A 13,470-nucleotide genomic window follows, 5' to 3' on the forward strand; every position below is an offset into this window, starting at 1 on the left:
AGCAAATTTAAAAAATCTTAAATAAGCCTAACTCTTTTAAAGTTAATTAATTTTCTTTAAGTTCATCTGGAGAAGTAAACATTTGGCTATGGCAATAATTAAAATTCATGAAAAGAAGAGATGATAAAACTTATGGAATTGAAACAGTATGTAACTGCATCCAGAAATACCTGACAGTTTATTGAAAAAAGAAGACAAAAAATATGTGTGTGTGTGTAAAAGATGTACTTGTATATATGTAATATCAATCAAACATAAGCCCAGAAAAAAAATTACATGTATTTTTGTCTTATATCTGCCTAGTAAAATCCTTTCAAACCATAGATACGACAGTATAAATCCCACAGATAAAAACCTATATATTTTCTTACATGAAAATTTAACACATTTCAACATCAACAAACACTATAAACAATTAGAAGAAAAGCAAAAAATGGTTAAGTATTTGCTACATACACGACAAAAAGCAAGAAATTTCAATTACACAACCAAGAAAAATAGTAAGTCTCCATAAGCAGACATTTAACAGAAGACATAAAAATTAGAGATAAAAATATTAAAATACTTTTATTAGTTGAATGACATGACAGTTAGAAAAATAAATGCCTTTAGTTTAACATAAAATAGTATTAGGACATACATTTTGGTAAGAATATTAATTAGTAAACTATTTATGGAAAATAGATATCAGGGACTCTACACATTTTAGTACACTCTTTGTGACCTAACACTATCACTTCTAAGAAATGTTTTTGAAAAAATAAAGAAATGTATAAACATAAATAACCATTAACAGTCATTGTAGGATCATAAATGTGATAAAAAATACTGAAACAACTTCTGAGTCTAACCATCAAGTGGTAAATAATTTTGTGTATCTATATAAGAGAACATTTAGCTCCAAAATTTTTTTGAAGATTTCTTTTGTTTGGAAAAATTGATGACAAAAAATGATAAAATATAATTCATAACTTGATCTCATTACATGTGTATGTGGATTTCTATATAGATATATGAGCCATGGATACAGAATTGAGAATTATATAAATAAGAATTACAATATTCTTGTCTGAGCAATTACTTAAATTATTTAGTGATTATTTACATGATATTTCAGCAATAAGAGAGAATAAGAGAGAAATGTTTTTATTTTCATTATTTCTCTGCAACAGATATATGATCCCCAAAATAAGAGATATGAAGTTCCAGTACCTTTAAACATTCCAACCACACCAACAAGTACTTATGAAAACAGACTTTATGATGTTGAAATCAAAGAAAATCCTTTTGGCATCCAGATTCGAAGGAGAAGTACAGGAAAAGTTATGTAAGTGATTGAATTATTTGATATGAGGAATATTTTGATTTTAGGTTAGAGGGGAAGTAAGATTATTTTCACTGTGCTAGAGTATTAATCATCACACTAAAAATGTTTTAATTTTATTAAATGACTTGACCTGTTTTAACATTTTAAAACTGAACAATGGGACTATCACTAAGAATTAGTAAAATTTCACCTTCATCTTGGATGTGATTGATTTCATTATTATCACATTCTTTCTTCTAATTAAGTTGAGAGCTAAAACCAAGACTCCTCTTGAAAAGTGTATTAGCAAAAAAAAAAAAAGTAGTTGGAAATATGTTATGTAAATATTTAATTAGAAATTAATTAAAATTGAAATTTATTAGTTCTGAAATCTGATAAAGTTAATACTATCTCTGACAGGTAATGATGAAAGGTAATTGATACACATACATCTCTCTGTATTTTTATGTTACAATGAATAAACATATAAAAATTATTTTGGTTTTAATAAGCAGTAGAACTTTGTAGATAAACTGTAATATATTAAAAGATACTTTCAAGTAATTTAAGCTTACCATGCGACTTTTTAGAAGATGTTGTCAGGATATTTTCAGGTATTGTCAGGATGGATACAAATCATGAAGAAAATTATGTCTGTATTGCTTTAAAAATTGTGTTGTTATGATAATATTTTTGTTTCAGAGAATAAGAAGTGAAGTCATTTTGTAAAAAAAAACTTCTGGTGCAGTGGCATTATTTATTTTTATTTGGAAAGCATTATTTTTAGTAAATACTTCTCCAAAATCCATAAGATAAAAATTTGAATACATCCTAAATTCTTTGTAATTCATGTTTTTTTTTTCTTCCAACTTCAATTTCTTTTCTTCCTCATTTATATTCTTGCAAATGACTAGAAAAACAATACATTCCCTGTAACACATTACTTCAAGATTTATTTTAAAATACCCATTTTTATAAATACAAAATAAAGGAAGAAAAGATTGGGAGTAGTAATTAGGGAGATCTTGCAATTAAAATATTCCTCATGGGACACCTGGGTGGCTCAGTCTGTTAAGCATCTGCCTTTGGCTGAGTTCATGATCCCAGGGTCCTGGGATGGCATCAGGCACTGGGCTTCTTGCTCTGTGGGGAGTCTGCTTCTCCCTCTGCATGCCATTCCCCATGTTTGTACTCTCTCTCATTTTCTCTCTGTGTCAAATAAATAAAATCTTAAAAAAAAAAATCCACCATGCCTTATAGTTTATTTTGATACTGATTTCATCTTAATCCCTATGTAGAAAAAGTTTACTGTGATTATCTCAAGGGAAGAGGAAAACAGAGGACTTTCAGTTTCTGGGACATATATTACTTCTAGGCCAATATTATTTATAACTTCATATTAATTTTATTTTAAAAAGCAATATATATCTAAAGATAAACCATAATCATATTTATCTATAATTTATTTTACTAATAATGCCAAATAAATGAAACATATTTTAGATACTCTTTAACATAGTCAAAGAAAAATTTATTGGGATATTATTTTCATTTGCTATTTGAGTACAATAGGTACATAGAGAAAAATATGACTGGTTTTCAGATCACCTAAGAAAGAATTACCATTAGTATTGTGGTAATACTTTGTATTTATTAGAATTGTTTTCTTTTCTTCTCAGTTGGGATTCTCACCTGCCTGGATTTGCTTTTAATAACCAGTTTATTCAAATATCTACTCGCCTGCCATCAGAATATATATATGGCTTTGGGGAAGTGGAACATACAACATTTAAGAGAGACCTGAACTGGCATACTTGGGGAATGTTTACAAGAGACCAACCCCCTGGTGTAGGTATCAATATTTGACTACTCCGTGAGTCAACTTGAGTCAACTAAGACCATGATTAGGATCTTGGCCACTTCTCTGTAGGCCTAAACTTGAGTATTGAAGTAATAATGACAAAGGGCCCTAGACCTGTGATAGTGATTTTCTAAAAAACAAACAAAAAGCTACCTTAAATTACATGTGAAAGCAGAGGATTGGATGGATAACATCCTTGATTACAGTGATAAAACAAATATTCATATTCAGAATCCCCTGCAAATCTACTTTTATTCACAGCTTTCAGAAATAATTGACCAGGGCTCTCCTTGAAATTTTTTTTTTTTGCTTCTTTGATATTGATTTGATGCTAATTTTTTCCTTTATGATACCCAGCTACAAGTGTGCATTTTTATGAGGCCATACTGCTAAATACATCTTTAGAAACATTTTTATATGCTTATATCACTTTTCCCAATGTTTTGTCTTATTAATGGAGTACATTTCATGAATAATTTATTGCACAACTAATATTAATTATAATTATTCTAAGTATATCATGCAAAAACACATTTTAATAAAAATACTAATTCATTTTGATTTTTTACACATGACTTATATCTAAAGGATATATTCAGTATAAGATTATAAGTGTATATACTATTGCAAAGACTTTTTATTTTTAGGTGCTCAAACAACTTTTATTTGTGTCATAATTGTTCAAACTTGGATTATGAAGTCTGTTTTTCATTTGTTTCAACTTGAAAGTATGTTTTACAAAATGTATTTCTTTAAAACTATGCAACAATGTATTGACATTATTAGGTTAATATAATTCTTGACTCAAAATATAAATCTTCTTCCACATGCTGATCAAATACTGACATACAGTGTGAGTCAAAGAGGTAAGTTTTGTTTGTGTGTATGTGTGTGTTGTTTTTTTAGAGAGAACACAAGCAAGAGTGGGGAGGAGGTGGGGCAGAGGGAGATGTAGAGAAAGAACCCCAAGCAGGCTCTACGCTCAGGACAGAGCCTGATACAGGGCTTCATCTCAAGGCCCTGAGATTGATCTGTGCCAAAATCAAGAGTGAGAGGTTTGACAGACTGAGCCACACAGGTGCCCCTAAAATTGTCAATTTGATTAGGGGTCATCAACTTAAAAGTTTTGTGACTTATGAGAAGTTATTTTATGAGCCTGATATAGGTTTTGTATTCCAAAAAATGAAAAGATCTAGTTGAAAATGACATTAAGTGTTTATAAACTATTGTATAAAGAAGATATCATTTAAAATATTATCATATAATATTATATAAACTTAGATATTACCATATAAGTTCTCAAGAGGTTTGAATATTTTCAACATTTCTAGGACTTTTTTTAATTGAAAAAGAAGTGCCAATTTATAAATGAATTAAGATACACTTGTAGAAAGAAACCCAACTACACCAATACCAATGGTTTTTTACATCAGTTAATATGACAGAATTTGTAGGTGTTACAAATTTGTCCATTCATTTGTATGCTCTAAAGCAGTGATGGTTCAAATAATAAAGAAATTTTTTTCTAAAGGAGAAATATTTTAATGTAAGCATAGTTTTGTGTACAAAGAAAGAACCTTTAAATTCATATAGCCTCAGTCTTACAATGCATTTGAATATTACTTTCACAAAATTCATATGCTATTATTGTTTAAATATTATGCTATTATTACTTAAATTTGAATTATATTTAATTTTTTATTTTAGTATAAACTTAATTCCTACGGATTTCATCCCTATTACATGGCTCTGGAAGATGAAGGCTATGCTCATGGAGTTCTCTTACTTAACAGCAATGCAATGGGTAAAACAGTCATTTGCTGAATTTCTTGTATTTTATTTTACTCTTTAGTAAACTATTATACATAGATAAAAATGTAATCATATTTTGGATTTCCAGACGTTACATTTCAGCCAACTCCTGCTCTAACTTACCGTATAATTGGAGGAATCTTGGACTTTTATATGTTTTTGGGCCCAACTCCAGAAATTGCAACACAACAATACCATGAAGTATGACACTACTTTTTTTTTTTTTTTTTAAGTTTTCTTTGTGATATAAAGTAACTCTTAGTTCACAAATAACTTTTTTTTTTTCTCCCAAAGGTAATTGGTCGACCTGTCATGCCACCTTACTGGGCTTTGGGATTCCAATTATGTCGTTATGGGTACAGAAATACTTCAGAAGTTGAGCAAGTATATAATGATATGGTGGCTGCTCAGATCCCCTATGTATGTATATCCATTTTTAAAACAGTGTTAAATGTTTTATCTATAAAAGCAAAATGAAATAAGTATGCATACTTTAAAATTAGTAATTTGGCAATAATTCTTTGTTTTTATTAGTAACACCTAATGACATGGTTATGAAATTTTTATAAAGTGTCTTTATTAGATGAAGGAAAAGGGATAATACCATTCCTTTTTCTCCTTTCTCTCTGGTTCCATGGCCCTGAGTTGTACTAAACAACTCACTATGCACTTGTTTTTCTCTCCTAAACTTTGGGTTGTTTAAGTAATCAGGTGTATTTCCCATATTTTTTAATATGAGAAATAGAGTCCACAGAAACCTACTTCATCAACTGAAGTAACAAATTACAGAGAAGAAATTAGACATGAAACTTAGTGATTTTTGCCCTGAAATAGTTGATAGTAGTAATGTTGGAACACAGAATTGGAGCACTTGCAAAATATTCTCTTCCTGCAATATTCAGGAAACTAAATATTACTGAGTATCCAGAAATAATCATCTCTGTGATTTAATTTTTTTAACAAGATTCAGGAATCCCAGGGGTTATTCTGGGAGAACTTAAAACAGTGAATTCCAGAATACTTGGTATATAAGAACTCATTCTAAGAAGAAAGAGAAGGGCCTCATTATAAGACATTGGTACATGTAGTAGAATCAAGTATGTGATTTTCCAATACATTATTTTGAGGAAATTAATTCTATAAATATATGACACAGAAATATGTAAGTGATTTTTTTTATAAAAAGAGAGGTTGTTTTTTATAAAAAGGGAGGTTATTAGGTCCGTTATATCAGTCGTCCTTTTTATAACACCTAGAAGAAGAAATTGAGTTAGTGTCTTAAAGAAAATAATTTAAAAATCTGTTATTTAGATCTAAACAATGTCATGAAAAGTCAAACATTTATTAGTTTAAACATATTTGTAAATGTCATACATTTATTAAACATATTTGTAAATACTTGTAAGCAGTAGTTTGGTTATTTAAGCTTGGTTTCTAACTCTAAAAAGACTTTGGTAGATAATAAAAGAATATTTTTTAATTAATCTTTTTTTTTAAGATTTTATTTATTTATTTGTCAGAGAGAAAGAGACAGAGAGAGAGCACAGGCAGGCAGAGTGGTAGCAGAAGCAGAGGGAGAAGCAGGCTCCCTGCTGAGCAAGGAGCCTGATGTGGGACTTGATCCCAGGACTGTGGGATCATGACCTGAGATGCTTAAACGACTGAGCCACCCAGGTGTCCCAATGAAAGAATCTTTTAATTGATGGATTTACCAATAATTCTTTCTTCCTTTTTGGCAATATTATAGTTATTTGAAATTACTCCCATTGGCTTTATGTTTTTCGAAATAGAAAAACAGCTATTTCTGTATATATTGTGCAACATTCCAAATTGCATTTAACATAATTTCATAGCCTCACAAATCCTTTACTCCTGTGTCTTCCTATTTCCTTTGGGAATTACATAACAAAAGATATTGATCTGAAAGAATTTTTAGAATCAAAATTGTTAAGTGAACTCTTAGTGAACAGAACGTTTATATTAACTTGCTTATAAACTATTTTGGATCTTTATATACTAGTTTTATTTGTTGAACATTGTGTTACTTGATTAATTCTCTTTAGGATTAAGTGAAGAGGCATTTAAACTTTCATATTGCTATTACTTTTATACGATGACAGAATGAGATGCACTGACCCATGTGATTCTTACCCCACTGCCACAATCTTTATATCTTTCAGGATGTTCAATATACAGACATTGATTACATGGAAAGGCAACTAGACTTTACAATTGATGAAAACTTCCATGACCTTCCTCAGTTTGTTGACAAAATAAGACAGGAAGGAATGAGATACATTATTATCCTGGTCAGTATTTATATTTTATAATTTATCTGAGTCTTATTATCTTGATTTCATTAAAATTTCTCTTCTAGAATGAAGTGGAAGGGAGATGTTTCAAAATAGGAAGACTATTACTTTCAATCCTTCCTAAATCTAAAACTTTCTTCCTTTAAGACTTATTTACATGGGCTGCTACCAAGCTACTTTTACAGTTTGATATATCCTTAGAGATCTAAGACTGAATCTGGAAGTCAAAGACAAGCTGTCTTCTAATAATCACTGAAGCTACAAACTAACCTCAATTTATAGAAGCTATCACAAAGTTATGATGGATTTTCCATTTCTATACAATTCTCAAATCATTCTATGGGATTGCTTCTTACACTTGTCATGTTTAGAAATTTCACTTCAGGTTAGTGATTCAGTGGGGAGAATATTTTATCAATACATTAAAGGAAGCAAGCTAGGCAGCCAGTAATCCCACTGGGAAAAATAAAAACAAAACAAAAAAATGTTAGTAATCTTTCTTGAAATCACAGCCAGTACATTTTTGGGAGTTCTTAAAATTTCCTTCCAAGGAATTTAGAGGACACTCTAGCTAGAACACTGAAATTTATACTGTCAGTCTATTTGCCAGTCTGTGTGAGAGCACAGTAAAATGATAATGTAGTTATGGAAAATTTTGTTTCATAACTGTGACCTAAGTGGTCATACTTTTATTCCAGAGTTACCTGGTGTATATTTCATTTTAATTTTAGGATCCAGCAATTTCAGGAAATGAAACAAAGCCTTACCCTGCATTTGAAAGAGGAATGGAGAAAGATGTTTTTGTCAAATGGCCTAATACCAGTGATATTTGTTGGGCAAAGGTACTGAATTGATATCTTGAAATAAAATAAGTATAAAATGTTACTTCACTAAAAGTTTCTATTGAGTAAAAATAAGACTTAAAGACATATTCAGAAGGAGAGATGTAGAATACAGAAATGTAATGATTGAATACTTAATAAAATAATATATAATTAGATTTCAACTTAAATTATTAGAAACAGAATTTATGTATTTGTGTGTTTGTTTAGTATTTGTTTCATTTTAAATTGTTAAATCGCATTTATTAGAATGTCTTTTGTGTATTAGAGAACAGGGAAAGCTGATACATATATTTTTTCAATATGTAAATTTTTTTGCATTTTTTAAAATTTTAATTTACTTTTTAAATTTCTTTTCATTGTTCTTTTGTGTATTATAAAATTAAGTTTAATAAGATAGTTGTTCATTATTTTACATTGCAAGTCATTTAAATGTTTGTACTTCTTTCATTAATAAAAAAGACAATTTTTAAGAGCCATACTTATATTCCTGACTTGAACAAGGATTATAATTTATTGTATTTCATTTAAACAATAATATTCAGACCTGGGTATATTGACATATTATAGAAAACTCCTGATTTGACTTACTTATAAAAGAACAAACAAAAAACCCAATAGTCTTAACTAGAATGAAAAATAAAAACAGAATTCTGTTGTGGGAGACATGATGAAATATAATATAGAATCCTTTTTTCATCTTGGATCAAAAATACCATATTAGTGATAAAAGTGGTAAAATTCACACATAGGGGGCACCTGGGTGGCTCAGTGGGTTAGAGCCTCTGTCTTCGGCTCAGGTCATGATCCCAGGGTCCTGGGATCGAGCCCGCATCGGGCTCTCTGCTCCGCAGGGAGCCTGCTTCCTCCTCTCTCTTTCTGCCTGCCTCTCTGCCTACTTGTGGTCTTGGCCTGTCAAATGAATAAATGAAATCTTAAAAAAAAATCACATGGCCTCTAGATTACTTAAATATTGTATCAATGTCTATTTCTTGGTTTTGATGATTGTAGAGAGGTTATAAATTTGTTAATGTTACAGAATAAAGGATATTAAAAAAAAACCCTCTAGGTATAATGTTTGTAGCTTTTCTGTGAGTCAAAATATTTCAAAACTAAAAATTAACATAAAATAGAAAAATCCTATAATAAACTTAATGACAAATCATAACATTTTAAGAAACATGAAAGTATAGAGTATGGCATATTGACCATAGAAAGGTTTGTTTTTTTTTTTTTTCCTTCGTTTGTATTATCTTCTCATTCTAAATGTCTATACATTTTCTCAGATTTCTATCTTCTTTTCCATTCCTTTAGTGAACTATTCCCCATACACAACTAATCTCTTGTAGGTAATTAGTCCTTGGGAATTAATTACATTTTTTAAAATATGGAACTATGTAGGTTTTACAACATAGATTCAAATTCTCAGAGCTTTCAGCATGATTGAATCTGGGCTCCAGTTGTGTGTTTGTGGTTGAGTAGAGGAAAACATTAGTAGGTGGGAAAGCAGGGATAGGGATGAGGATATGGAGAGACAGAGAGGAGTATTTAGTACTAATTGAGAAAACAAAGAAGATGTTTGCCTTAGCATGGCATCATCCAACTCAGATCTTCAATTCCTTTTAAATAAAAATGTTTGTTGTTTTTAGATTTTAATGCTAAAATAATTATAGAAACAGTTTTAATATACCACATTAAATTAAATTTAGTATGTGCCTTCATACTCTTTTTTTTTTTTTAGATTTTATTTATTTATTTGAGAGAGAGAGAGAGGGAGAGAGAGAGAACATGAGAGGGAAGAAGGTCAGAGCGAGAAGCAGACTCCCTACAGAGCTGGGAGTCTGATGTGAGACTCGATCCCAGAGCTCTAGGATCATGACCTGAGCCAAAAGAAGTTGCTTAGCCAACTAAGCCACTTAGGCGCCCCCTTCATATTATTTCTGAGTAGAACTTTTGGTTACATACATTGGTTTTAATATCACGACCTACTACAAAGGTTGGCATTATTTTTCCTATTGGCATATTAAAGAGGAAATTAATATGAAATATGAGAATGGTTTGCAAATGTTACATTTACCAAAACACAAACTGAAAAAAAAAACAATTGAAAAAATTACTGGTCTGGGGATCTCAAGATATAAAAATAATATGCCACTAGAACCCTAAGAACCCTATTATACTTTATTTACAACATAGTCATACTATACTGAAATTATTTTCAACAATTTTCCTATTTTTTCTTTCTCTGTAGGTTTGGCCAGATTTGCCCAATATAACAATAGATGAAAGTCTAACGGAAGATGAAGCTGTTAATGTAAGTTTACATTGACTGATTACATAAAAAAGAAATTCAGCACTTGGATTTAATGATCACTTTGACCAATAATTCAATTTGAGTATTTTCTTCAAAAAACTGATGGATTATTTTTAAATTTTCTATACCAGACCATATTTAAATCACAAGGTACTTCTATTTTTAAGTTTTTGAGGAGTATCTATGCAGTTTTCTTAAGTGGCTGCACCTCTTCACATTCTCATCAACAGTGCAAAACGATTCCAATTTCTCCATATCCTTTCCACAACTTTTTGTCTTTGTTTTTGGATAATAGCCATCATAACAGGTGTGAAGTGATATCTCATTGTGTTTTTTGCATTTCCCTGAAGATAAGTGAATATGGGCATCTTTTCATCTACTTGTTGGCTATCTGTATGCATTCTTCAGAGAAATGTCTATCAAGACTTTGCCTATATTTTAAGCAGGTTATTAGGGTTTCTTTCTTTCTTTCTTTCTTTCTTTCTTTCTTTCTTTCTTTCTTTCTTTCTTTATCGAGTTCTAAGAGTTTTTAATATACTTTGGAGATTCACATGTAATCTGATATATGGTGTTTAAATATTTTCTCTTATTCTGTGGATTGCCTTTCTCTTTGTTGCTTGTTTCCTTTGCTGTGAAGAAACTTTTTTGTTTGATGTAGTCACCTGCTTACTTTTTTGGCTGTGTTTTTGGTGTCATATTTATAAAATCTTTGCCAAGACAAATGTCATGAAGCTTTTTCCCTTTGGTTTCCCCAAGAAGCTTTTTCAATTTAATGTGTTAAATTTAAGAATTTTCTCCATTTTTGGAGTTATGATTTTTGTGTTATGATGTAAGAAAAGGGTCCAATTTCATTCTTCTGTATATGTATATTGTTTTTCCAGTACCATTTGTTGAAGACACTATCCTTTATCCATTGTGTATTTTTGGCACCCTTGTCAATGATCAGTTGACTATATATGTATGGATTGATTGATTTATATGTTCTCTATTTGGCACCATTAGTCTATGTGTGTTTTTGTGCTGCTATCATACTGTTTTTGTTACTGTGGCTTTGGAGTATATTTTGAAATCAGGGTGTGTGATTCCTCGAACTTTGCTCTACTTTTTCAAGATTATTTTGGCTATTCAAGGTCTTTGTAATTCCAAATGAATTGTAGAATTGTTTTTATATTTCTGTAAAAGATGGAATTGGGTTTTTGATAGAGGTTGCATTAAATCTACAGATTGCTTTGGATAGTTAATACACTTTCACAATACTAATTCTTCCAATCTATGAACGTGGAATATCTTTCTATTTGTCTGTATCTTCTTCAATATCTTTCAGCAAAGTTTTGTAGTTTCCAGTGTACAAGGCTTCTACCTCCTTACTTTTATTCTAAAGTACTTTATTATCTGGGTTTCTGTTGTGAATTGGATTGTTTTCTTAATTTACTTTATTTTCCTAATTTAGTTCCTTGTTAGTGTATAAAAATGCAACTGATATTTGCATATTGATTTTACATTCCATAAGTTTATTTAATTTATTAATTCTAACAGTGTGTGTGTATGCACATGTGTGTGGGAGAGAGAGAGAGAAACAGTTTTTTATTCTGAATGAGCATGATATTAGTTGGGGGTGTTTAATATATCATCTTTATTATGTTGAGGTATTTCTTTCTATTCCTAATTTGTTGAGAGTTTTTAAGTTGTCCAGTTCTATCCATGTCATTGGAAATGGCAAGATTTCATTCTTTCTGATAGCTGAGGAATAGTCCATTGTATATGTACATCATCTCTTCTTTATCCATTCATTGTCAATGGACATTTGGGCTCTTTCCATATTCTGGTTATTGTGGAAATTGCTGCTATAAATGTTTGAGTACATATGTCCCCTTGAATCACTGTGTTTTTACCCTTTGGATAAATACCATGTAGTGCAATTGGTGGGTCATATGGTTGTTCTAGTTTCAGTTTTTTAAGGAACCTCTATACTGTTTTCAGAGTGGCTGCATCAGTTTACATTCCCAACAACAGTGTAAGAGGGCTCCCTTTTCTCTGCATCCTTGACAACATCTGTTGTTTCCTAACTTGTTAATTTTAGCCATTCTGACTAGGGTGAGGTGGTATCTCATTGTGGTTTTGATTTGTAGCTTGTGATACCAAGTGGTGTTAAGAATCTTTTCATTTATCTGTTGGTCACTTGTATGTCTTCTTTCGAGAAATGTCTGTTAATATCTTCTAGCCATTTCTTGACTGGATTTTTGGTTTTGGGGGTGCTGAGTTTGGTAAGTTCTTCATATATTTTGGACACTAGCTCTTTAACTGGTGAGGCATTTGCAAATATCTTCTTCCATTCCATAGGTTGCCTTTTATTTTGTTGACTGTTTCCTTTGCTGTGCAAAAGCTTTTTTATCTTGATGAAGTCTCAATAGTTCACTTTTGCTTTTGTTTCTCTTGCCTTTGGAGACATGCCTAGCAAGAAGGTGCTGTGCTTGTGTTCTCCTCCAGGATTTTTGATGGATTCTAGTCTCACATTTAGTTCTTTCATCTATTTTAAATTTATTTTTGTGTATGGTGTGAGAAAGTAGTCCAGATTCATTCTTCTGCAAGTGGCTGTAAAATTTTTCCCACACCATTAGCTGAAAAGACCGTTCCCCCCCTGCCCCATTGGATATTTTTTCCTGCTTTGCCAAAGATTAGTTGACCACAGAACTGAAGGTCCATTTCCAGGTTCTCTATTCCATTCCACTGATCTATGGGTCTTTTTGTGCCAGTACCATATGTGTTTTGTAAATCTCTATATTCCCTACCCTTTTCACTTTCTCTATACACTGGTAAGACTATTCTGGAAATTATTACATAGACTTAAACTTAAAGTGTGACAGGAGAGTATGCAAGTGATGCCATGTTTTTCAGACTATTTATTTACAGAAGGTCAATCATTTGTTAGCACACAGAATTTGATCTCAGAATATATATAGGTAGGCTGACAAGTAAAGAATTTTTTTGTAGGGAAAGAAGTAAATCATTTCTTCTCTGCTGAG

The 13,470-nt window shown here is 30.9% G+C and overlaps 1 protein-coding gene across 1 annotated transcript in view; it reads left to right on the forward strand.

Annotated features, from left to right (window-relative positions):
* The window catches only part of SI (sucrase-isomaltase), a 95,416-nt gene that overhangs the window by 48,671 nt on the left and 33,275 nt on the right, over window positions 1–13,470 (forward strand). Inside the window, exons 26-33 of the mRNA XM_032361662.1 lie at window positions 1,173–1,327; window positions 2,986–3,154; window positions 4,875–4,971; window positions 5,068–5,180; window positions 5,274–5,399; window positions 7,160–7,288; window positions 8,023–8,133; window positions 10,385–10,447. Of these exons, the coding sequence (XP_032217553.1) occupies window positions 1,173–1,327; window positions 2,986–3,154; window positions 4,875–4,971; window positions 5,068–5,180; window positions 5,274–5,399; window positions 7,160–7,288; window positions 8,023–8,133; window positions 10,385–10,447 (963 nt within the window). The remainder of the gene's footprint in view (window positions 1–1,172; window positions 1,328–2,985; window positions 3,155–4,874; window positions 4,972–5,067; window positions 5,181–5,273; window positions 5,400–7,159; window positions 7,289–8,022; window positions 8,134–10,384; window positions 10,448–13,470) is intronic.

This window comes from Mustela erminea, chromosome 1 (genome assembly GCF_009829155.1).
Source record: "Mustela erminea isolate mMusErm1 chromosome 1, mMusErm1.Pri, whole genome shotgun sequence".
Taxonomy (NCBI): Eukaryota; Metazoa; Chordata; class Mammalia; order Carnivora; family Mustelidae; genus Mustela; species Mustela erminea.